Raw genomic sequence first — 25,585 nt, 5'->3', positions numbered from 1 at the left:
GTGATACCCAGTAACTTCACTGACATCGGTATCTTCCTCTACTGTTTTTTTATTTTATTTTCATAAAAGTATAATGTAAGAGATTTATGAGTGAGACTTCCATGTTCAAATTCCTTGTCCCATAATAAGATATAAGAGAAGGAATAAATATTTGGAAATAGGAAACAGGCGTTTTTCTGTCTATCTATCCATCCATCCACCTACCTACCTACCTACCTACCTAAGTGCTGCCTTTCTTATACACTGCGGTGTTCCAGAATGTTTTAATGTGGGAAGTAGCCTTATGGGATGGGCTGGAATTGATCAGTGTAAATTTAGATCAATGAAAAATGTTTCTTTAATGTGAAGTTTTGGAAAATGATGTATAATATGTCTGCATGAAAGTTTCACATTTGACCTTGTCTTAATTTTTTACTTGTTTACAGATACCTTCAAGGAAAAGATGCCTAATTTGGGTTTTATTCCAATGTCATGTCAGGTGGTGGATAAGTTTGTTGGAGACATTTTGAAAGATTTGCCCTTCCTGGTGAGGTATGGGGCTCAAAGTGCCTCAGTAAATACCTGGGTGGAATGAATGAATTACTCATTAAAGATTCTATGAAATGTGACGTTGTTTATAAATAGGGTATGCTAGATGTAATGTGTTTGTAACACATGAGTTTAATATCAAAGCCTTTTGGATCATAACTAGGTTAAAATCAACATGATTTTAATCTTAGAGTAAAATCATTCTACCTGCGTGTTTTTAATTAATGAATTAATCTGTGAATATTTGTTGATGTTGACCTCACTGTTAGAGACACACAGTGGAGTCTGGGTTCTTAAGTCCCTAATAAACTGCTCTTTGGAGCCTACCATCCACATTCTATGACAGAAAGAGGAAAGGTGGCTGTGATTTAAAAAAAAAAAATTTTTTTTAAATGAAATCTGTGCTGTGTTTGGAGGCATGTGGTTTAAAATAAGCATGTACTTCCTGTCATCTCATAGTGACGACCCTGCTGTAACTTCGCTGGTCAGACAGAAGGAATTTGATGAACTCGTGCACTGGCATTCCCACAGACCCCTCAGTGATGACTACGACAGGACAAAGTGTCAGTTCAATGGTCAGTGCTGCGACTCTGGTGAAATAAATTAAGATCGGTTTCACTCTCTTCCTGTTATTTTATAATGAAAAGTTGTCGTGTTATGAGCCAAGAGTTATACTTCTTGAATAATAACAGTGTTCTAGGTGTTTAGAGGTGTGTCAGTGAGGCAGGTGATGGAAGAGCCCCCCTTGGTTGCTGACGGCCACCTGTCCATGGCACGCGGCTCTCTCGGGAGGAAGTGCATGGATAATGGCATTTGTCCCCACAGAAGTTAGAAGCTTTTTTAAGCAAATACAGCTTGCAGTTTGACACCTGTGTGTTCCTTGACCTCAGAAATATTGAGGCCAAAGGCTTCTGAGCAGTTTCATCAGCTTTCACAGCACTCAGTTGTCTGCTCATCACAAGTATAGTGGTTCACCGCCATGGTGCTCAGGTTGGAGGGGCTGCCGCAGGAGGCCGGTGTCACTGCTGACAGTATGTCAGTGAGAGTGAGTTAGGGACCCTTCTCCCCGGCTCATCCCGTGTCTTCCTCTCACCCTGGTCTACCCCCTGCTCAGCCCCTCCTTCACATGGACAAAACTTAGCATCAGAAAAATCTAGATGTGTACATGATAAGCACGCTCACACACACCACTCACCAGCCCGCTGATGGACACAGCAACCAAGATCCAAAAAAATACGAGGGACTTTTTAGATTAATCCCTAACATCCTTCCAAGTGGTTTGATTTGATATTGGCAGATAAGGATAGAAAAATCAACCCACTGAATTATCCCCTTTAAGTGAGGACTGTAGTTTTCTTTGGGGCTGGGAGCAAGTCATACCTTTGTTGTTGGGGTTTCCTATGTCAATGGATTTTTCCACAGTGACAGGTTTTCTGAGCTGACAAGTTCTTGGCTCTGTGGCTGTGGTCTGGAGTAAGGGTTTTTCTATCAAGTAATGCAAGAAGGCCTAGATGGGTGTCTTCCTGATTCTTCCACCTTCCCCTCATTAACCTCCTTCACAGAGCACATGACAGAAGCAGTGCTCAGAAGCTGTCATTCTCTGCAGCATCTTGATGTTTACTTTGAGAGGTAGATGATGAAAGAGTGTTCTATCCCTTCCATCCTTTAAGGAATGAGGCTACAGACGAGAGAGCTTGACTGAAGATTCCCTCTTCAATGGAAGTAATCAGCCTAAATGACTGCTCCAAACTAAAAGGAAAAGTGTGTGTGTATGTGGGGGTGGGGTGGGGTGGTGTGAAGCATCAGTGAGAATGCTGTTGCAAAAATATAGTTGTGTTGCATTTTAAGTCTTTTCTTTTTCAGAAAAATCTAGAGATCCCCATTATCTCAGATCTGTGCAAAAGTATCACGTTTTTCAGCGATTTTATGGGAAGTCACTAGAATCAGTCTCTTCAAAACTTCTTGTAACTCAAGCCGCCAAGCCCAGGAGGAATTTCTGTGAACCCAAGAGCAAAAAGGCACAGGTAGTTTCTGTTAAGTCTATCCTTTTTTTTTTTTTTTTAACTTTTCTTTATCTTGTATTGTTATTTGTTCCATCTCTTTGGTAGTTGCTTTCCATACTGTGTTTTTAGAAAGTAAAGAGTTAGAAAAGATACTTCATGCAAGTGGAAACCAAAAGAAAGTAGGGGTAGCTATACTTATACCACACAAAATAGACTTTCATGCAAAGACTGTAATAAGAGAGAAAAAAGGTCGTTATATAATGATAAAGCTGAAAACCTGAAAGCTTTTCCTCTAAGGTCAGGAACAAGACAAGGATGCCCAGACCACCACTTCTTTTCAACTTCGTACTGGAAGTTTTAGCCAGAGAAGTTAGGGAAGGAAAAGCAATAAAAAGCATCCACATTGGAAAGGAATAAGTCACACAGTCGCTATTTGCAGATGACATTACGGTACATAAGAACCCTTAAAGACTTCACCAGAAACCTGTTAGAACTAATGAATTTTATTCTTCAGTAAAATGAAGAATAAAAAATGAAGATACAAAGATCTGTTGTGTTTCTATACACTAATAAGAAACTATCAGAAAAAGAAATTAAGAAAATAACCCCATTTACAATTGCATCAAAAAAAAAATACCAAGGAATAAATTTAACCAAGGAGGTGAAAGACGTGTACTCTGAAAACTGTAAGGCATTGATGAAAGAAATTGAAGAGGATACAAATAAATGGAAAGGTTTTCTGTACTCACGGATTGGAAGAGTTCTTCTTGTTAAAATGTCCTTACTACCCAATGCAATCTACAGATTGAATGCAATCCCTATCAAAATACCAATGGCATTTTCCACAGAAATAGAACAAACAATCCTAAAATTTGTATGGTGCCGTACGAATAGCCAAAACAATCTTGAAGAAGAAGAACAAATCTGGAGGCATCACACTCCCTGTCTCCAGCTATGTTACTAAGCTATAGTAATCAAAACAGCATAGTATTGGCATAAAAGTCCTAGAAGAAAGCATAAGTGATAAGCTCCTTAGTATTGGTCTTGGCGGTGAGTTTTTGGCTCTGACACCAAAAGCAAAGGTAACAAAAGCAGAAATAAACAAGTGGGACTACTAAAAAGATTCTGCACAGCAAAGGAGACCATAAAAAAAAAAAAAGGCAGCCTACAAAATGGGAGAAAATATTTGCAAATCGTATATCTGATAAAGGGTTAACATCTAGAATGTGTGATGAACTCATAAAACTCAATAGCTAAAAAACTGAACAGTTGGGTTAAAAAATGTCAGAGTGACTGAATAGATATTTAACCAAAGATGACATGCAGATGGCCAACAGGTTCATGGAAATGTGCTCAACATGACTAATCATCAAGAAAATGCAAATCAAAACCACAGTGAGATACCACTTCACACATGTCAGAATGGCCATCATTAAAAGACCAGAGATGATAAGTGTTGGTGAGGACGTGGAGAAAAGAGAGCCCTCGTGCACTGTTAGGAATGTAAATTGGTGCAGCCCCTGTGAAAAACAGTATGGAGTTTCCTCAAAAAAATTAAAAATAGAGCTGCCATATGATCCAGCAACCCCACTTCTGGGTATTCCAGAAAGGAAAACAGGATATGGAAGCTCTCTCTGCACACCTGTGCCCATTGCAGCATTACTTACAGCAGCCCAGTTATGGAACCAGTGGAAGTGTCCACCAAGGCATGAGTGGATGAAGAAGATGTGGTAGATACATGTACATATTGGAATAGTATTGAGTCATAGGGAGGAAATTCTGCCATTTGTGACCACACGGATGAACCTAGAGGTCAGAGGGAGGCAGATACTGCGTGGTAGAACTTACATGTGGAATGTGAAAGAAAAACACGCCAAGCTCATAGGAACAGAGAGTAGAAAGAAGGCTCCAGGCTCAGGGGTGGGGAACTAGGGTGGGTCTGGTGAAAGGGGACTGGCTCTCGGCTCCGAGAAGAGCAGGGTCTCAGGAGCTAATGTAACACGTGGCGACTGGAGCTGACAGCGTTACATCACACCACTGAGATTTGCAAAGAGAGTAGATTTTAAATGTTCTCACCTTCCCCTCTCTGAAAGATAAATATACGAGGTGACGGATGGGTTAATTAACTCAATGGGGAGGACCCTTCCACAATGTATATTGAGTCACCATGATGCACACTTTGAATATCTTACAACTTTATTTTTCAGCAATATCTAAAATTAAAAAAAAATGTATCTGAGCAGAAGCGGGGACTTTTGCTTTAATGTCAAAAAGTAGCCTCCCCAGGCCCAGCCAGGTGGTCTTGTTTTTCTCCTTGTGGTGACCCCCTTCTTTTTATTTTCATAGCCAATTTTATTGTTAGTGAGACCACCCAATGACAACTGTGCCTTTTTTATTTAGGGCTACAAAAAAAGCTTCTTCTGGGTTTTTTTTTTTTTTTTTTGAGAGATGTTATAAAATAGAAAGTTTGCACAAATTCCCATTATATAGTGTAAGGTATAAAGACTGAAAAAACATCTCATGCTTTTCTTTCTTTTACACTATCGGAAATTAAATTATCTCATGGGGATTAAACAACCTTCACACTGTATAAATGTTCTCTTCCAGCAACAGTTTAGTAAGTCTGCATGTTCTAGCTAAAACAAGCACTGTGTGGCAAAGAGCCAAGGGTCACCTTGTCCCCTTGAGACAGAGCCATGCTGGCTCCACCTGGGACAGTACCTCTGGGAGACCAGAGCACTGAAGATGACCCATTGATGAGAACTGAACTCTAAGAAAGTGATGAAACTAAAGTGACTTCATTACAGGCAAGGCTTAGATACTGGTATCATGGCTGACCAGTGCAGTGGGAGGTTTGTCAGAATTCTCTACAGGTGCGACGGTTCTCTGATTTTCTCCGCAGATGAGTAAGTCAGGTTGGTAACAACATATCAGAAGTGGGTCCCTGTTGTGTTTAAGTAGGTCAGAAATGCTTGTCCAGATGGAGCAGACCTGCTCGTTTAACTTGTTCCTTCCCCTCCCTCCTTCCCTTCGTGCTCTTGCCCGTCTTCACTCACTCATCAGACAGTCTGAGCTACATCTTCCGTGCTTGGGACCCAACAACAACTGTCTCAGGGAAAGTAATCTGGAGATACAGCACGGCGCATAGGGTCATGGTGGCCCTGTGCGTGATGAGGCTTCTGTAGAGATGCCGGGCGGAGGGGGCACAGGACTTGGGCTCGTAGAGTTGGGTGAGGTTCTGTGGAAGAAGCATCTTGATGGACACGTAAGGGTCGGGGGTGACCCTGGTGGGTAGGAGAGGAAAGCCAGTCCCTGAGAGAGTGGGAGACAGGAGGCCCAGGGGCCTGATTGTTTTCCATTTGCTCTTCGGCTGATAACCTACAGCACTCAAATCTAGGAGATGCTCTTCAGGGGCTTTACTGTCATCCAGGTGGGTTTCCACGGTATTCAGTTCACAGAGACTTCAATTTTAAGAAACAGACAGTGAACCAAAAAGTGTGCCTTTTCAAGAATAAGAGGGTGGTCAAAATAATTAGTATACACTTACTTAAAAATACCATCTCATTCATATTGCCAACTTGTTTTATGAGATGATTCTTTCTTTTTTGAGCAGGAGACCAAGGCTGAAATAATCACTAGAGAGAATAAGAAGAGGTTATTTGCCAAGGAGGAGCAAAAAGAAGAGAAAAAATGGGATGTCCTATCATTTTCTATTGAGGAGGAGATGCAAGAGAATTTGAGCTCTGGAATAAAGAACCTGGAAGATTTTCTGAAATCGTGTACAAGTAGCTCGGTGAAATTTCGGGTAGAAATGGTAGGCTTAAAGGCCTGCTTGAAGGCGTGGAAAGAGCATTGCCGAGGGAAAGGTGTGTGAGTGGATGCTCATTTGTTTGCTTTAATAAATTGGAGAAGAAATAAAAATGTAATGATGACAGCTGTCCCTTATTAAGTGGAAATTTGTGGGAGAAGCCTTAGATGCATTATGTCATTTTCTCCTTGCAGAGTTCCTCTAAGGCTGATTTTCTCTGTTTTGTCAATGAGTGCTGACCTTTCAGAGAGGGCCCCAGTAGCAGTTAAATATACAGCACATTCATAAGCGAATTCAAATCAAATTACAGGCAAAGTTAGGTCTAAAGATAACTGCATACAGAACTGTGGGCGTGGTTCAGGGGACCAGCCGAGACGGTGAGTTTCCCGAGGAGGGTCTGTCCTTCATCTCTGAGATCTCAGCTGCAGACTTTTTCTTTCTGAGTGGAGCGTGGATCGTGTTTGCCTGGCTTGCTGAGTCCTTCCAAAAGTGGCTGTGGTTTCCACATGCTTTGCTTTACCGCTGCTACAGTAGATGGCAGAAAGGAATGGGAGAGGCAGGAAGAGGCAGGTGATGGAGAAATCAGGCAGGGTGGAGATGTGCAAGTTGACAGGAGGTGTGACAACCAGGTGCCTGATGCCTCTGGATGGACAGCTCTTTCCTGCACCTCATTGGTCTGACTCTCCATTCTCTCCATGCTGGAGTCCGCTGCACACGTGGCTGCCAGGTTCTCTTTTCCTTCTCGTTCTACCAACTTCAGTCTGTTGAGCAAAGTCAGCCTTTCACTGTGGCCTTCATCACCGTGAGAAGCACACGACTTGGCCTGTTTAGTGCTCACTCAGACACTGCATCAGGATTTGCAGTTGGCTGCTAGTAAGGGGTTGAGGATTAGCAGTGGCTCACCTTCCTGGGCAGTGAGAATTCTGGATTAAGTGTGTTTTGTAGCCTTTATAGCATCTGTAGGTGTCTGGTAATATTTGTTAAATAGATAAAATGTAGGGTGATGGAAAGAAAGGTGGAATCAAAACAGCTCTGACAGGTAGCGCAGGAGAAGGTCAGCAGTGAGGAGGAGCAGTAGGGATGTGTGGGACTGTGAGGAAGTGGTGGGGTCACAAATTGGGGGCTGGAAGTTGTAACAGACTGAGGGAATGAAAAGGCTGCAATGATCATGCCACATACTTACCCATTAGGCCACCATTAGGATTCAAAAAATGTTGCCAAGGTTTTAACCAGATATTTAAAGTCAGCTGAATATTTTTCTTTGAACACAGTAGAGAAGGAATGAAAATAATAGGTGGAGAAAAGATTTGTTCCCCAGAATTTATACAAACTCGGGCTTTGACGATCTTGTTTCTACCATGAACTACAAGGTGTTTCTTTTCCTTCAGCACTCAGGCAGCCACATTGCAATTATCCGTGGAGATGATGAAGTGTGTGTAGTTGCTCTTACAACATTTAATTTTATTCAGTTGTCTGTACTCCCAAACCTCCATTAATGCTTAGACAGTGAATTTAATTGGGTCAGATTGGTAGCCTGATGACTAACCTTGGATAATCAAATATTTATTGCTTTTGATGGGCTTTAAAACAGTTTTGCTGTTCTTTGTCCAGGTGAAACCACAAAAGACATAAGTATAGCTGTTCAAATGATGAAAAGGATCCACTCTGTGATGGAAAAGTACCCAGAACTTTTGCAAGAGGCAGACCAACAACTCATAGCCAGATGCCTTAGGTATTTAGGATTTGAGGAGTTGGCAAGTTCTGTGCATCCATCCCAGGTAATGCTTTCAGAATAGCTCCACTTTAGTTATTAGGTATACATAAAGTGTCTTGTAGACACCATGACCTCTTTTAGATTTTTTTTTACTGAAAATATTTACTCTAAGTTCTTAATCATTGTTAGTAATCTAGCTGCCCCAACTTGAAGTAATCCAGAGTTAGAAAATTGTGCACATGCTTGTCTGGACAGGCAAATTAAATGCCAGATAATCTCTGCAGACCTTTAAAATCAGTCCTGTGTTTGATTCTAGCAAAACATTTAAAAGCTGTACTGTGATTGCTCAGTTGTCTTTATATCAGACTAGCTCAGATATCGTGGTGGGCATGTGAAAATCTTGATGTCTGCTAATTATTTACTCTTAGTTAAGGTGACGATTTAGGTGGGAAAATATTTCTTCAATAAACATACAAATCTAAAAGGTGGTGGGTGCTTTTCTCATAAAATGATTTAATTATTTTATTAAAAATAATATTTTAATCATTTAAATGATGTAATTTTTTGTGTTCTAAAGTTGTACATTTTAGCAAACGTGGTTTAAAAAACAATGCCAAGAATCCAAGTGACAAATGGTAGGTCTTTTCTTTTTTGTTGTTGGAGTATAGTTGATTTACAGTGTCAGTTTCAGGTGTACAGCTAAATGATTCAGTTATACATACACATACATATATACATATTTTTTTTCAGATTCTTTTCCATTGTATGTTATTTCAAGAAATTGAATGTAGTTCCCTGTGTTATACAGTAGGACGTTGTTTGTCTGTTTTATATATAGCAGGGTGTATCTGTTAAATGGTATAATTTAAAAACAGTTTCAAAATGGACTTTTAAAATAATATCGCAGGTCACAGGAAATGACATAAAAGAGAAGAAAAAGAATAAATACTCAGTTGGCATTGGGCCAGTTCGGTTTCAGCTGCAGCACATGGGCCAGTATTTGGTACGAGAGGAGAGGAAAGACCCAGACCCCAGGGTTCAGGACTTTATTCCTGACACTTGGCAGGTAATGACTGAATGAAATGGACATTTTTGTGTTTTATCATTAAATTTGATCTGAGGAACTTCTCATTATTGTGGCTCTGCACACCATTTTGGCATCAACTTCTTCATATTGAGTCATGCCATTGAAAATGATTCTGTCACTGGAAATGTCAAATGTAGACTTTTTTCCCATGTAGAGAAAGTGAATTTTTCATTTCGTTCATTTTTCATAAACAGACTATTTTCGTGGAGGTGCTGTGATGGATTCTTGTGTGTATATTTGAAGTTCTGTGTCATCCAGCTGTATCGTTACAGAGCTGCCCCCAGGGTTTTCCAGTGTCAGTAGGATTTCCTGTATGAATACAGATGTGTGCACAGAGACATTTGGGAGTCCAAGCAGTATAGACAAGTGTTTGGATGTTTACACGTGGCACCTGTGCCAGGGTAGCTCTTCTACAAGTAATGTAAAATTAATATTGATGGGTATAAAATTTGGGGTAAAAGTGTGTGTTTCTGCATTGATTCAAACTTATAAGATTGCCTTGAACCTTATAAATTAAATGTTTCCCTACAAGAGTGGAGTTTGACGGGTGCAGTCCAATAGACTGTTTTCTGCAGATCCGGGCTTTGTCTTCCTTGTGTTGATGGTGGCAGGTGCCTCAAAGTCCCTGCTTGCTGTTCAGGAGAGGGAGGACCAGAGCCTGCCTTCCTCAAGTGCAGGCTCAGTGGGGGGCTCCCCTCGCATCCCCCACACCCTGCAGTTCTGTGCCTGCTTCACTCTGGGGTGTGGACCTGGCTCAGGGAGTGAATGGGATGGGGCTTGGGGGTGTTCTTCCACCTTCTGCCCATCACACAGGCTTATGGTTCTGTGGCTGGGCATCATTTCAAGGAATAAAAGCATGGGCTGAATGGCTGTGAGCCTGTTTTAATGAAGGTCCCACACACCTCCAGTGTAAGGACCTGGTGTTCTCTTTAGAAAGTAGAAGATAGGTAGTGAAATTATTAGTCATTGATGTTTCTTCTCCTTCACTACTTTCTCCCTGTCACAAAGATGCACTTTGGCTCCTTCTTAGATCCTCATTTTTCAGAGCCGTTGTGCACTTAGTGATGAGTAGCCATAAGGAAGATCTCCACATGGACAAGGTACTTGGTTCAGACTCACTCTTGGTACTTCACACACAAGCCCACCCCCAGGTGCTGGAAAGCATTGTGGTTGTCTGCTGGGGGAGAGCCCCGTGAGTCCTTCAGATGCTTTCCGGTACAGCTCACCCTGTGGTCTCAGCTCCCAGCCACTCATCTGAGTGGATTACGTATTTGTTTTGATAACATGCTGTTCATGGTATTGACACAACGGTGCTCTGAACCCTGCAGAGGGAGCTCCTGGATGTCGTGGACAATAATGAGTCAGCAGTCATCGTAGCCCCCACATCCTCAGGGAAGACCCACGCCTCCTACTACTGCATGGAGAAGGTGCTGCGAGAGAGCGATGAGGGGGTGGTTGTGTACGTGGCCCCCACCAAGGTAGGGCCCTGGGGATGGGGGGATTGCCCAGGGTGACCAGGGGGTGGTCATGGATGTGGCCCCCATCAGGGTACGTCCACGGGGATGGGGAGTCTTCCAGGGCGATGAAGGGGTGGTCGTCTACGTGGTCCCCACAAAGGTAGCAATCAGGTGACTTGAATTTTCTCTTCCACTCCTGTGGTCACATGGTGGATTGAGCTTACTTTGTTTTCCAATTAATTTTTTTCCAGTTTTACTGAGGTATAATTGACATGGAACATACAAGTTTCAGGTGTACAGTATACGGCCACTATTTGTATATATTGTGAAATGATCACCACAATCAGTTAACACGTTTTTTCTTGTAATGAGAACTTTTAAATCTACTCTCTTGCCAACTTTGAAATACATAGCATACAGTTGCTAACTATTGTCACCATTATGTCCCAGGGCTTTTTTATCTTATAACTGGGAGTATGTACCTACCTTTAGACCCCCTTCCCCCACTTCCCCAACCCCCCACCTCACCAACCCCCAATCTGTTTTGTGTCTGTGAGTTTCACTTTCTTTTTTAGGCTGCGTTTTCTCCTTCCAGTTTGAGAGGCCAAAATAACACCTTAGAGCCTGGTGAGGGTGAGCTCTGGTCATGGGACCCTGTCACTCAGCACTTGTTTATACAGAGGGAAGCACCATTCTTTGCTGGGCGGTGTTGAGTGGATAAGAATTCGTTATTGCCTCTACCACTGGCGGGCAGGATGTGTCCACTCTGCTCTTGGGCACTGGTGTCTGGCTTGTTTCTCAAGCCACGTTGTTTTGCCATGTTTCTTTTATGGCCGGTACCACCTAATATTGGCCTTAAACAGCAGGAAGTCTGATCTTTGTCGTTTAGGAGAAAGTTTTGTTTACAGAAGGTATAGATATCCTCATTTACGACCCTTTGTTTTTAATGTGATTACTCTTAAGAAAGGCAGATTTGGTTGGGATAACTAATTCTATAGATTAAAATGAATTCAGTCTCCATTTTAGTTTCTAGGAAAAGGTGGCCTTGAGGGACATGTGCTCAGGCTCAGAACTGGATTGAACAACATGATTAGTTGAAATTAGTACTTTATTTTTTTGTTTGCAGCTTTTTCATTTTTCATAGTTGTGAAAGCAGGGAAATTAGTAAAATATATGAAGAGAAACTGAGCTTCCTGGAAGTGGAATTGATGAAGTCAGCTTCATGCATGTTGCCAAGTTACTCTTCTAAAAGTTACATCCATTGTTGTTCCCACTGACAGATACCGTCCCTTATTTTTCCCAGCGTTCCTGTGATCATTCAAAGTTTTTCCATTAGGATCAGTGAAAACTTCTGCCTCATACTTCAGCGTGTGCCTCTGGACCCCTGGTGGCTTGGGGCTCTTTACACGTGCTTTCTGGGCAGTGGGACTTCTTTATTCACCAGTTCACTTGTGGGTGTATCTGCCTGCTTTCCTTTTCGTCTAGTGGAGAGGGATTGTCTTCTTGCTGATTTGTCAGAATTTTGTGTGATAAGTGTATTACTTTTTCTCTATAAATTATAACAGATATGCTTTTTCATTTTGTCTTTTTGCTGTATTGTGGTCATATTAATGATAATATGTTAATGTCTTTGTACAGTCAGATCTACCAGTGTCTTTAGCATTTCCATGTGTGCTCAAATAGATGAAAACCTTCACTTTCTAGTATCTTCATGCTTATGTCTTAAAGTTTACACTTTAGTCACAGTGAAATTTATTTTTTGGTATGAAGTGTGAAATGTTTGTGGGTATGCACACTCTCCGATTCCACTGGTCAGGCTGCCTGCCTGGTCAGTGTTCTGCTCCTTGCAATGTAGATGTCTGGGGAGACATCCCCAAGGTACGAGGACCACAGGCCACCCCGGCCACCCCCTCCCTCTGCCATCCCCCTCCAGTAGACTCACTGCTTCTCTCTGTGCTGTCTTTGTCTGATATGTGGGCTTCTTTTCCCATTTCTCCCTCTGATGAAGCTGTTTTTTCCCATTTTCTTTGGGTTGAGACTCATCGGTGAGGTTCCCAGGTGAGTCGAGCAGCAGGAAGGCAGTGCATAGGTTAGTGGACGCAGAGCAGAGGCTGTGAGGCATGTGGACCTCCCTGCGCTCCCTGCAGTGCTTGTTTGTAGACAATCCCTGTGGTTCTCTGAGGTTTCACCCGGACTTTATTATGTGATTAATGGAAGGCTTTCCTTGTCAATCAGGCCCTTGTGAACCAAGTGGCAGCCACGGTTCAGAACCGTTTTAACAAAAATCTGCCCAATGGAGAAGCTCTGTGTGGGGTGTTCACAAGGGACTATCGACACGACGCCCTCAACTCTCAGGTAGGATGTGTATTAATTAGTGCATCTGTTACCAAATTATATGATGGTACTTAGAAGTCTCTCTCACTAGAAATTCAGTATCTTGGCAAGCCTGTAGAAATAATTTTCTTGAATTTACAAAAGATGTCACAGCTTCAGAGAATATTTAACATTGTTTCATTCCAGAGAGTGAGAAACAGCTCACCTTTCTCAGGGACACTTATATTTTGATTGTAGATTTCAGTTATAGTTCATTGGCATCATCTTGGCTTATAAGTAGATTTAGAATGATCTGAAAAACCCAGTGTTATACAAATTAATAAACACCGCTTTCCAAGCACAGTAGCTGTTTCTTGACCTGCCTTGTTAAGTAGGATACTTACGGTAATTTCAGAAATGCTGTGTCGTGGATAGACTGCGGGGCGTGAAATAGGCCGCAGATAGTGGTCCTCCTCATTGAACTCATAGACAAGCAGTTAAGACCAAACACAAAGGGAAACTGTGACCACGGAATGCTGCGTGGGAGACTGGGCTGTGCTGCCAAGGGTAGGGAGCGTGGTATTGGTGTCAGTCCCCCAGTCCTACCTCCACAGCCTGCACCTGGGGCTGAGCAGGGCAGGGGTAAACACCAGCTGTCTTGGCTGAACGTGGAGTGTCCCTGGCAACCACTGTTTATGCCAGGATCTGAGCTGCGGGCCAGAGCATCACCAGGTGTGTCCTGCAGCTCATCTCCTCCCTCTGCTTGGCCCTCTCCCAGCTGCCATAGCTGCTAGTCTTCAATAAACATTTTTCAATTTAAACTGTACCTCAGGGTCAGATTTTGAGGAAATAAACCTGCGACAATGAACTCTTATTGTTATCACCTTGAATGCTCATAAGTAAGAATTCAAGCTGCGTAAGCCATTTGACCTATAAAAACGGCAGTTTCACAAGGCTTAAAGTAATCTGTCACAGCTTTCCTGCAACATTCTCAGAAGCAGCAGGTGCCTTCAGGAGCTACAGCACTTTTGTGTTCTTGGAACCACGTCTTCCAGCCCTGAGAGCTCACCACATCTGTCTGCACATGGTTTATTTCAGGTGCTTGTCACTGTGCCTGCCTGCTTTGAAATCCTGCTGCTGGCTCCTCATCGCCAGGCGTGGGTGAAGAGGATCAGATACGTGATATTTGATGAGGTGGGTGGGGTATGATTTCTCTAGGTTGAGTTCCTCGTTTGGCCACCTGAGGGTGTTTGTCATCGGTGGGAGTTGGCGTTGGGGGTCCCTGACTTCCCGGGTGAGTCACACTCAGCCTTTTGGGTCCGTTTTCCTGTTCGGGTTCAGGGAGGGGCGTCTGGGTCTGCAGACCCCTGTCTTTGGTGACTTGGAGCAGTATTAGCCACCAGGGCATAGATTTTCCTGGACAGAGATTTCAAAATCCAATCTTGGACCCCTGCAGCAAAGATCTGGGGCTCTGACAGTGATGTCAGTTATGTGAGTTATTTCATCAGTCCTGGTCCTGACAGAAAACAAATGACACTCAAAATAGAACGACTTGAGAACAGCCTTTTCCCCAGGTGTGCAGGGGATGCTGTCATCCAGAGAGCAGCTCTGCCCGGGACTTAGAAGGACAAGCAGAGGGGCGACCATGGAGTCCTACAAGGAGACTGGGGCTGCGCTGGTCGCTTGGTGAGGGCGGCGGTCTGAGCCCGGGTCCTGCCAGGCTCATGGTAGCCTGTTAGGAGGACAGCGTGGCCCAAAGACCCATCCTCTCTTCTGGTCTCCTGCCAAAGTCGCCTTTGGCCAAATCTGATGGAACCAGAGGGCAGAGGAGCCCTTTGAAGGAGCCTCTGTGCATCAGTTTCCCTGGGCAGAAAGGGCAGGTTGGAAAATAATGGACGTACAATAGGGCAAATGAAGGGTATTTAGAAAACTTCTACAGCAGCGTTAAGAATATTTATTCAGAGACTTAAAACATTGTAAAGTGATCCTTTTGCTCCAAGGAATTTTCAGTTTCAAGTGGAGAACGGTGATAAGCCTGTGTCTAACTTAGCTTTTCTCGTGATGTAAACTCAGAGTGACCAAGCACGGTGATGCTTTTCTTTGGTTTGAGTCTGATTTATTGTGTTTATTTTTGCTCGGTCTGTGTAAACTGCATCTTGAAGCCTCGAATGTTCATATTCAAAAAACAAAAAACAAACCCCAACAACTTTGTCTTTGTGATCTAATTCCTTGAGTTTCTTATCTCAACTCTGAAATGATGTGACGCTGGGTACCTGCTTCCCCAGTTTTAGGTCAGGGCAGAGCTGATGGGCTTTGAAGGCTCATGTCTGTTCTGGCAGTTGGGGAAAAGTGTCACCTGTGTGAAGCATAAGGTCACTGCTCAGTGGAGGGGCATGTTTTCTGATTCAGGCAAAGCCAGATGGGCAGCAGGATGCTTTTTTAAATGATCTGGCTCTGATGAGAAGTCCTTATCAGTTGACTGCCTGGCGTCATAAATTGATCTGTGTAAAGAAGATCATGTGATAATTTTCCCTAAACCTGGTTCATTTTGCATTTATTTGGTCCGAGGACATTGATTCGTCAGCTGGCATTAAAGGAGTGTGTCTGTAGTGCCGGGCACGGTGGGTGCTGGTGGGCCCAGGGTTGAGTCAGAGTCTCGGGGGAGGGAGTTGGACCATTAAGCATACATGGGACTGTGCAGCCCTCGTAGGTGCATCCTGGGGAGAAGGGGTAGCTGGTCTTGACAGTGACAATGGCAGAGCAGCATGAGGATCGCTCTGCAGGGGTCAGAGACGTCTTCTAGGGCAGTGATGTTGAGCCCAGCTCTACAAGTGGAAAAGAAAAGGGGGCAAGAACATTTTAATCCAAGGGAGCAATAGACATGGGCATTCTGGGTAGAAAGTTGTGCTCCAGGAGCACAGCCTAGTCCGGTGTGTCTGGGGAGTGGTGAGGCAGGTGGGGCTGGGAGCTGCCCCGACAGCATCGCCCGGTTCAGGGGTCTATATTTTGTCCCACGTGCAGTGGGAGAATGGTGGAGACATTTGACTGGGAACATGGCCTGATCTAGTCCATCCTTGAGACTCGTCTGGTGAGGTGAAGGACGCAGGGGTGGCAGGGAGTGGGGAGGGTACTGAGGTGGTGCAGCTGCGGTGTGATGCCGGCGTGGTGGGCAGCAGACTTGGAGTAAATGCAGAGATTTGAAAGACACTTTTGAAAGAAAGACCAGAAGGAATTATTGATGGAGGTTAAAGAAAATTTGTGTCAAGATTTTCTATTGCCAGGATTTGCCAATATTTATGTAAAGTTGGACTGATGGATTAGAGGTAATAGGAAACTATGTGTGACCTTCCAGGCTTCTGTGTCTTATTGTCATCTGGTATTTTTAAATTAACTTAAACTTTAAACTAAAACAAACCAACAAAAACAGTTCACCCATTTCTCCCACCCCACCTCCACCTTTTGCAACTACTTATCTGTTCTCTGTATCTTTGAGCTTGTTTCTGTTTAGGTTCACACATAGGTGAGATCATTATTTGTCTTTCTCTGATTTATCTCATGTAGCGTAATACCCTCAAGATCCATTCGTTTTGTCACAAATGGAAAGGTTTCATTCTTTTCTGTGGCTTTTTTTGAGGAATAACATTACATTCCGTATATACACACCCCTCACCCATCAGTGGACACTCAGGTTGCTTCATTTATGGCTGTTGTACATAATGTGGCAGGAAGCGTGGGGGTGCAGGTATCTTTTCATGTTCTGTGGATAAACACCCAGGAGTGGGACTTAGGGGTTATGTGGTAGTTCTCATTTTAATTGTTTGAGGACCCTCCATACTGTTTTCCACTGTGGCTGCACTGATTTGCATTCCCACCAACAGGGATTGTGGGTTCCCTTCTCTCCACATCCTCGCCACCATTTGTTATTTGTGGTCTTCTTTATGATGGCCGTTCTGACAGGTGTGAGTGGTACCTCACTGTGGTCCTGATGTGCATTTCTCAATGGTGAGTGATAGTGAGCATCTTTCCATGTGCCTGTTGACCGTCTGTATGTCTTCTTTGGAAAAAAAGTCTATTCAGACCTTTCCATTTTTAATGGAGATCTTTGTCTTTCACAGGTCCACTGTCTTGGTGGAGAAATCGGAGCAGAAGTCTGGGAGCATCTTCTGGTCATGATCCGCTGTCCCTTCCTGGCTCTATCAGCCACCATAAGCAACCCCCAGCATCTCACTGAGTAGGCATTGGCTTCCAGCCTGGAGAGAAGGCTGATCTAGTTTGAATGTTTGGAAGTCACGCTCTCTGTATGGGTCCTGGAGAGTTTCATAACTTCCTGGTGGATTTATTAGCTTATCTCTGGGTTCAGGGATCAGAGTCTCTGGGCCACCTTCCTGGTGCTGAACAGGGACACACTCTTGAAGGGAAACCAAGGACGCCCCCAGTCAGGTCTGCAACTGAGCAGGAATTACCCCCATTTCTCATAAAAGGTTGGCCAGAACTGATTGATTTTTGTCTTTTTCTTTGTCCTTTACCTTTAAAATGGTGTAAAATGCCACACTCTGCTGTGGACCTTGAGGCTTCTTATACTGTCCCACATTGGAGATGTTCAGAAAGGCAGTGAAGCCTAATTAGTTGGAAGCCCCACATCATTTTTTCATTGGGCTGGATTTTTGCCCACTAGCAGTCACAGTTACAGGAAAGACTCCTCTTCATCAGGTACTGTTCTAAGTGCTTTGTGTACATTAATTTATTTTAAATGGCCAACAGCACTTACGATTGACAGTTTTCATTACTGCTCTTAGATAGGGTTTCTAATGCTACTATTATTTACATTTTAAAATGTGGAAAATGAGGCACAGAGAGATTACGTGATTCATCCAAGAGCCCCAGCCGTGTGAGGAGGCCGAAATTTGATTTGAGGCAGCCTAGCTCTATGGCCTGTTCCCTTCAGTACAGACTTTAAGACACATGATTTTCTTTGTTTAAAATATTTGATGTCACAGGAAATAGTTCCATGTTCTGCTGAAATAATGCAATCTTAATTTTTGAGGTGGCTGCAATCAGTAAAACGGTACTGGAAACAAGCAGACAGTATGATGGCAAAGAACGCTGCCTCTCGGAGAAGCGCTGGTACCCGCACCGGTGTGCACAGAGACTACGCACTACCGAAGCAGTCTTACAAAGTGAGGCTTGGTAGGTTTGGCACGTTCGTAGGAGTTTTACCTTTTCCTTTAAAGTTCTCCCAGCCCTTGTATGTCCACCCACTGGAACCCTTGCTCTCCTTCCCAGTGCTCTACGGGGAGAGGTACAATGATTTGGAGAAGCACATATGTTCGATGAGAGATGGTGGGATTCAGTTCGACCATTTTCACCCATGTGCTGCGCTGACCACGGACCACGTGAGTGAGGCTCCCGCCAAGCTTGTTCTGAAAGGTGTAAATTACTTGTGTCCTGTTGAAAAGCTGTCTGGTTGACACTTAGCAGAATTACATAATAGACACGGTATGAGTTACGTCACCTTAGTTTTAAGAGTAACAGGAACAACTTCATAGCTGCACTGGTGCTTCTTGGGTGTCTGGATCCCCAGAGCTTCAGAATGACTGAACATTTTAACCTGAAGTTTTCTGGATTGATTTTCTTGATTCTTGGTTGTTATCTTTGCCCATTTTCCTTCTTCTCGGCCCCTGTGTCCATCTGTCTGCTTCCCTGACACTCTTCTCAGTGTAGCCGTGACCACGTGTGGACAGTACTGAGGACACGTGAGAATCTGACCCCTGTGGATTAGGTCACGGAACAGTCATGGCAGGCTTGTCGGGAGTGAGTCAGTAAAGTGGAGGTTTGATGGGGACCTCCTTGAGGGCACTGGGGTTAGAGTGGGGGAAGGTTTCTTAATTTTTCTTGCATATTTTTCCCCCTTTTCATTCGTTTCTCAGAAATAGCCCATTCAAGCTCTGGTTGCCTCTCAGTAATAATGAGGCAACAGTTGGCCTTCCTTCCAAGACCTGGCAACTTAAATATATTCTAAATTCTGTTGTCAGATTAAGCCTTCTAATCTGACAGTTTTTAAGGTATATGCAAGTTTCTTTATTTAAAGTGTTTGCTGTCACAGGGAGTTCCAGGTTCTGCCTAAATAATGCATCTGAATCAGAAAGCTAATTTAGAGAAACAGGATGGTCCTGACCCTGCCATGCCTGTGATGACTTTCCTTTGGAAACAGCCAAAGACATGTTTGGCTCCTCAGCTTGGCTCCCCAGGTCCTCTCTGACCTGCCCCTGTTCCTTCCTGTTCCTCCCCGTGGTGGATCTCACCTGGAGGCCCTCATATGACTTTTACATAAACTGGAGTATTTCACCACAGATGCAAAGTGCCAGTTGTCCAGACCCTGTTCATCTTTTATGACTTGTCTCATGGGAAGCCTCATCAGACTCCTGTATGACTTCCTCAGCCGATGGCACCTCCTCTCCACAGCACCTGGTCTGTATTTCTCTCATGACGCAGCCATGGCCAGCTTGCTGCAAGTTCTGTGCATGCTTGTCCTCTTACAAGAATAACAATGCCTTGAAGACAGGTTTTGTTTCCTCATAGTTTGAGACTAACTGCTATGCATATAAAATAAAAATGTATGTCAGATAAATTACAAACAACCCAAATGGAGCACTTACGTTGTGTTCCAAGAGTTTTACATATCTGGTCTTTCTTAACTGGCACAATAATTTGGGATGGATGCCTTGTTAACACTCTCATTTGGCAGGTGAGGAGGTGGGGCAGAGGGAAGCCCACTGACTCCCTGTCCTGCAATGGAGGATGTGGCAGGGCTGGGTAGTGGCCTCCGAGGGGCTGAGTTAGAGCCCACCCTCTCATCCCTGAGTTCAGAACGCCTGGAGGAGGGACTGGATGAGAATCGCTGTAGAGCATCTGGGCTGAAACACACGAGCTTCTAGAAGCAACTGAACAAATTCCAGTGATGATAATTTTCCAACAGAATTTTATCATTGGAAGCTGCTTTCTTCTGTGGCAATGGCTCAGTCTCAGCTCTAAATAAAACTAAACTATGGATGAGATTCCTGTGACCTAAGTCACACCCCCAAACTAGAGTATCAGTGATAATGCACACATAAATAATGAAAGACTCCTTCCTCCGTCCCTCTCCACTTTTCTCATTCTCTCTTCTTTCCCCATCGTCACCTGGCATTTTTAAGCAATGTATTATCTTCCCAGTTACTTATTCTGCGTGGATGGCTCCGTGCAGGTTGTCTTTCAGTCACAGTGAGCACAGATGTTGGGAGTACTTGGCAAGGCTGGTGTTTTGGTCCATGAGCCTCCACTCTGCAAATGGGAGCTATGACTGGAGTCATAGGTGTCATGGGAGCAGTACAGGTGCCCCCTCATGCTCTGACCCCATGCAACCTCTGCAGAGGTCACCTTGCTGTTCGAATCTCCTTAAGACTCCGGACTTTTCCAACAGGCATGCAGGATGAACACAAAGGCTTGGCTGTTTTTACATCTGGCTTTTGACAGTTGTGTGTGCAGTGTGTTTCCAAAGGAAGCAGCAGTGGTAAGAAGCAAGGAGGCCTTCCTGGATGAGGAGACGCTTCCTGAGCTTGCACAGTGGCCTGCAGAGTGACAGGGAAGAGCTGGGTGGCCAGAAAAAGCCTGAGGAATGTTGACAGTAGGGAGAGAAGAGCCATCTGCCTGGGTGTCTACTCTCTGGCCCCTACCCAGAGAAGTTTTCGGGAAGAGGGGAGGCGGAGTGAGCTGGCCTTAACCCGGCCGAGGGGAGGGGTATCTTTCTCCACAGAGGCTGTCTCTGATGAAGGGCTGAGTCTGTCCTTTGCCCCCGTTATCCCACTGCACAGCGCTGCCAGGGGTGAGGGTTGTCAGTCCCAGCAGGTGTTGGGGAGCTGCCACCGGCCTCTTCCTGCTGCACCCGGATCAGTGCCCTCATCACTATGGAGCTAGGGGCACCGTGATCGTGGGACAGTGCTGTTGTGCTCATAAGGGAAGGCTGGTGCCAGTCTGTGGGCTTTTATTTCTCTTCCTTTTTCACCTAGTCTGTTTCAGTTTTTCCAGCTCATTAGTTATCTTATAGTGAAGAACAATGGAGCTGAATTCCCAGCTTTAAGCCTTAGAATTGTTAAATTGATTTAAAAAATTAAGACCTGTCAGTTTATCATTAATCCATCATGCTGACAGTTTACGCATTGCCCGTGTCCCTGGTAATTTACCAGACCTGCTCCATGCGTTGTCTGTCTTAATTCCTACAGCAGATGTACAGCTCAGCTAAAGTGCCCTTCATTGTGGAAACAAGGGCACTGAGGCTTTTGTAAGAGGCCAAGGGCCTTAGGAAATCATAAGCATTCTAGTGACCAAAAAGAAGATTGACATCTTAAAAATTATGATAGTTCCCGGACTTATTTTATTCAGACAAAATAAGTTACCACTTTCAAGCAGTATTAATAAGAGAACAAAATGCTGCTATTCTAAAATAATATATTCATGTGCTATTTGGCAAAATGTTTTTTTTTTTTTCTGTCCAGCTGGTTTGATGCTCAGACTATGATGCTAAACCATGATTCCAGGCGGGCACCTGCCCCCTATAGGTTCTTACAAGCCTCATTCAAAGACTGATTGATTATTTTAATTAAAATATGTTTGACATAAAATGGTGTGTGGGTTTAAGGGGTTCAGCATGTTGACTGTGTACATTTATTTTGCAGTATGACTGCCACTGTGGCTTAGTGAACACCTATGACGTCGTCATTCCGATTTTGTGGGGGAAGATTAAGTTCCACCTCTTCACGTGTTTGGTGTCTGTAATACAAGCCTTGTTGTCTGTGTCTGTCATCACTGCATTCGCTCTTTGGATCTCACTTATCTCCTAGTTTTGAAAGTTTAAAAAAACATACACTGATATATATATCTTGTTTGCTTTTACCACAGTCAGTAACCTATATTGTAGGTTTTTATTTTAACCCTATATTGTGGAGGAGGAAGTAGCATTTAGAGGTAGAATTAGAACTCAATCCTCTCATTCAAGCTGAAACACCCTTTCCATCCTACCGAGTTTTTTCAACTGTATTGTGATTGGAGTGACTTGTTTAGCCCAGAATTTACAAACCTGAGTTTCATAACTGAATAGCTGTTTACTAAGAAATGTGCTCTATTGCCAGATAATTTGTGAGAAATCTGTGTACTGTAGCCCCTTCTTTGAGACTTAACATTTCTGATGTAAAACCTTGAGGAAACCTGTTTAATAGAACACCCTGTCTTTTCTTTTGAAGAATTCCTGCCCACATCTTGGGGATTGTGGTTTCATAGGCAGATGATTCACAATAAGAGTGGTTGAAACCGGTAGAATCTACTGCAACACAAGGTTTTTGAGGACAAGAATATTTACTTTATATTTTAAAATACTTGTGGGAAAATGAACGACGTGGATATCCAGAAGGCTTAAAGCAGAACCAATTCAGTGACCTGGGGAGAGGTTTCCTGGAGTGTCTTGAAGGTCATGTGAGAGCCTGAGCCTTGAACTTGACCTCAAGTGATCTTAGGACTTAAGGAAGTTTACTAAGCATGTTACTTGAGGGCTGTTTTCAGTGTCTTCGGGTCCATGAGAGTGTGAGGCAAAGGATAGAACATAAGGTAAAATAAAAGGAATGTTAAACTTTTCCATTTTATTTTAAACGTAGATTGAAAAGTATGGATTCCCTTCTGATCTTAGCCTGTCACCTCGAGAAATGATCCAGCTTTATGACACCATGTCTCAGTTCTGGGAAGGCTGGCCCAGGGCTCAGGTAAATAGTCACAACTCAATTATTCTGAACCTGTCATAGTGGGTGGTAACTTTGCTGTTCAGAGAGACAAGCTCTCACTCTTTCTGATCCCTTGCCTCTGAGCTTTTAAAATTACTGGTGAATTCTTTCCAAAATAAGATTGCCCCTTCTCTGACATCCTTCCTCCTAATATTCTGTGTTTTACTGCCATGGAGTGGAATGCTCCTGTATTCCTGAAAACATTTCCTGTTTACTTCTTGGGATGGGGCAGCCCTTCAGCCTCCTCCTCCGCCCATCCTGGGTCTCATTCCTGGCCTCTCTCTGCCCTGACTGCCCTGTGCTTTCAATCCTGTCTGGTTTTTCCATCCTGTTAGGTTTATGCACCAGAAGTGATGCGGAGATAGAATGAAGTTTACCATGTCCCCTCAAGAGGCTTGTCCTTCTGTTAATGACACATGTAGTTGAGAAACATCTGTGGATTTTCTTACATGATTGTATTAATTTGGTGGCATTTCTTTTCAAGGAGTTGTGTCCAGAGGAATTCATTCATTTTAAGAATAAAATAGTCATCACAAAGATGGACACTAGGAAATACGAAGAGAGCCTCAAGGCAGAACTGACTGGCTGGGTGAAGAGCGGCCACGCCTGGGAGGTGATTGTCATGCGGCTAGCCGCAGCTGCTCCGGGCTCCCTGTGGCCTCCTAGGGCTGCGCTGTGCTGTCAGCACTCTTTTCTGGGCTTTTCTAGTCTTCCATTTAAGGATTTTCAGTCGAAGGTAAAGTCTGAGATGGGGTAGGGAGAGAGAAAGGAGCCTGGCCTCTGTCTTGTCCTCCGGTCCCCTCTGCGTGGGCTCCATCTCCTACTAGACAAGGTCAGAGGGGCCCCCGGGGTCTTGATGTCGGGGCTGCGTGGAGCCTGGAATCACAGGGACAGTAGCTGTGAGGAGCTTTTTACTCCTTTATCTTCTTCTTATTTTGAAGTTTTTCTCTTTCATGATTTTTATTTTAATTTGTTGGAACTATTTTTGTATTAAAACCTTAACCAGGGGACATGTGAGTTATGCGTGTTTATTTTCAGTAAGTTGATCGTCTTTTCATTTTGGAGTTTGTTTTATTGTTACGCACTGAGGTTTCTGGCCTTTGGGGAGTGACGTGTATCAGGCTTTTCTCAGGTGGGTTTCTCCCATTACAGTGCAGCTTAGATTATCTCCTCCCACTCTGAAACATAATATAATTGATGTGTATTTTCTTCCATTTATTTTGTCACTAAAAACCTCTGAAATGTATTTATAATTATAAGTGACTTTTTGCATGATACAGAGAGAAACTGACTCACCCCACCTCTTGTCATGGTGGAATCAGCATTGTTTTCTGAACAGTCCTCTTCCTGATTTCTGTTGCCTTAAAATTCTTGTTAAACTGTGTGTGTGTGTGTGTGTGTGTGTGTGTGTTTGTATGTATTACTGTCTTTTTGTTCTGGTGTGTTGATTTGTATATTTCTTTTTTTTTTTGCAAAATTTTAGCTTATACTTTAGTTATTGTTACATTTGTTATATATTATGTCAAAGAACCACAGAAGCATCGATTAGACAACTATGAACACGTTTCAGCTGGCAGTAGTAATGTGTTTCTTCATCGTGCATAACTTAAATAATTTTCTGTTTGTTGTTACAGGCCAGAACAGTCCTGCGGAATCTTCGTCCAGTTTCGGTTGTTAGTTCAGAAAACATGGCAGATCTGTTTCCACTTCTCGTTGAAAAGCTCAGCCAGATGAAAAAGTTACCTGCACTATTTTTTTTGTGAGTCATTTTATTTGTTTTTAGTCATAATTTGTATTAGAGTTATTCCTTTAAGTTAAGGAAAGTTGTACAGACTTTTCTGTAAAGTAATGTTTATTACTACTTTTGGTGCCCTTTTGTCATCAGAGTGCAGAGTTTCTAGTTCAGTTCTTAAAAAAATAATTTTACTCGTGCTGTTGAAAGATACCGTCTTTATTTAGTTTCCTTCTCCATTTCTTGTTTTCCTTTGACTATAAACTACTGTATTTTTATTCAGGTCTTGTTAATTTTCAGTAAAGACCTAGATTGTTTGCAAAACAAATTGAACATTTATGCACCCAGTTACCCCACATAAAATTAGAATATCCTTACAACATGCTAGTTTAAGTTCCAAGGTGCCAGGAAGTCCAGACCATGTGTCCCTAAGTATTTCTTCAAAAGGCATAAATCCCAGACTATGGAGACATTTCTGGATTGTAGAGGCCAGAGGCACCTGGGTTGATCTGGTCTCTAGAAAGAAATAGTCACAATCCAAGAGTTTAGGGTGAGAACCCCAGATTCTCTTCATCCCGCCTAAAGGAGCAGAATTTTGCTGTATGATCTCAGTTACGTGTGGAATCTGGAAAAGCCTAGTTCAGAGAAACAGTAGATAAGGGGTTGCCAGAGACATGGGGCTGAGAGAGAGGGGCAAGTGGGCCAAGGTGCAGATCACCAGTTGTGAGAGGAGTTAAGTCCTGGGGGTCTACTCTGATGTCCGCACAGTGACTACAGTCAACAGTACAGCATCACGCACTTGAAAGTGGCCAAGACAGTAGATTTTCAGTGTTCTCACCATAGGAGGAAAAAGGGTGACTATGTGAGGGGCTGGTTCTGTTCACTAACCTTGTTGTGACCATAGTGCTGCACATGCTTATGTCAAGTCACCACATTGTGCACCCCAAACATACACAGCATTACACATCAGTCGTGTCTCAGACTGACAACAAAAGACACGTGGAGAAAAACAAAGGAGGCACTAAAATTCACAAAAGATTCGGCCATCAAGAAATCTGACTTATTTCACTAAACATAGTATTCTCTAGTGAAGTAAACCAGAGGGAGAAAGACAGATACTGAAGGTATCACTTGTAT

The 25,585-nt window shown here is 43.4% G+C and overlaps 1 protein-coding gene across 5 annotated transcripts in view; it reads left to right on the top strand.

Annotated features, from left to right (window-relative positions):
• The window catches only part of LOC105083195 (putative ATP-dependent RNA helicase DDX60), a 71,394-nt gene that overhangs the window by 19,915 nt on the left and 25,894 nt on the right, over positions 1 to 25,585 (top strand). For all 5 annotated transcript variants that reach the window (XM_074347725.1, XM_074347723.1, XM_074347724.1 and 2 more), the window contains 15 exons: positions 426 to 531; positions 988 to 1,103; positions 2,392 to 2,552; positions 6,145 to 6,397; positions 7,951 to 8,117; positions 8,961 to 9,119; positions 10,469 to 10,618; positions 12,833 to 12,952; positions 14,009 to 14,104; positions 17,026 to 17,141; positions 17,955 to 18,097; positions 18,194 to 18,303; positions 22,594 to 22,698; positions 23,201 to 23,329; positions 24,351 to 24,475. In XM_074347725.1, coding sequence (XP_074203826.1) covers positions 426 to 531; positions 988 to 1,103; positions 2,392 to 2,552; positions 6,145 to 6,397; positions 7,951 to 8,117; positions 8,961 to 9,119; positions 10,469 to 10,618; positions 12,833 to 12,952; positions 14,009 to 14,104; positions 17,026 to 17,141; positions 17,955 to 18,097; positions 18,194 to 18,303; positions 22,594 to 22,698; positions 23,201 to 23,329; positions 24,351 to 24,475 — 2,056 coding nt within the window. The remainder of the gene's footprint in view (positions 1 to 425; positions 532 to 987; positions 1,104 to 2,391; positions 2,553 to 6,144; positions 6,398 to 7,950; positions 8,118 to 8,960; positions 9,120 to 10,468; positions 10,619 to 12,832; positions 12,953 to 14,008; positions 14,105 to 17,025; positions 17,142 to 17,954; positions 18,098 to 18,193; positions 18,304 to 22,593; positions 22,699 to 23,200; positions 23,330 to 24,350; positions 24,476 to 25,585) is intronic.

Source organism: Camelus bactrianus, chromosome 19, assembly GCF_048773025.1.
Source record: "Camelus bactrianus isolate YW-2024 breed Bactrian camel chromosome 19, ASM4877302v1, whole genome shotgun sequence".
Taxonomy (NCBI): Eukaryota; Metazoa; Chordata; class Mammalia; order Artiodactyla; family Camelidae; genus Camelus; species Camelus bactrianus.
The sequence above is the reverse complement of the archived record's forward strand: the minus strand, read 5'-3'. Positions and strand labels throughout refer to the sequence as shown.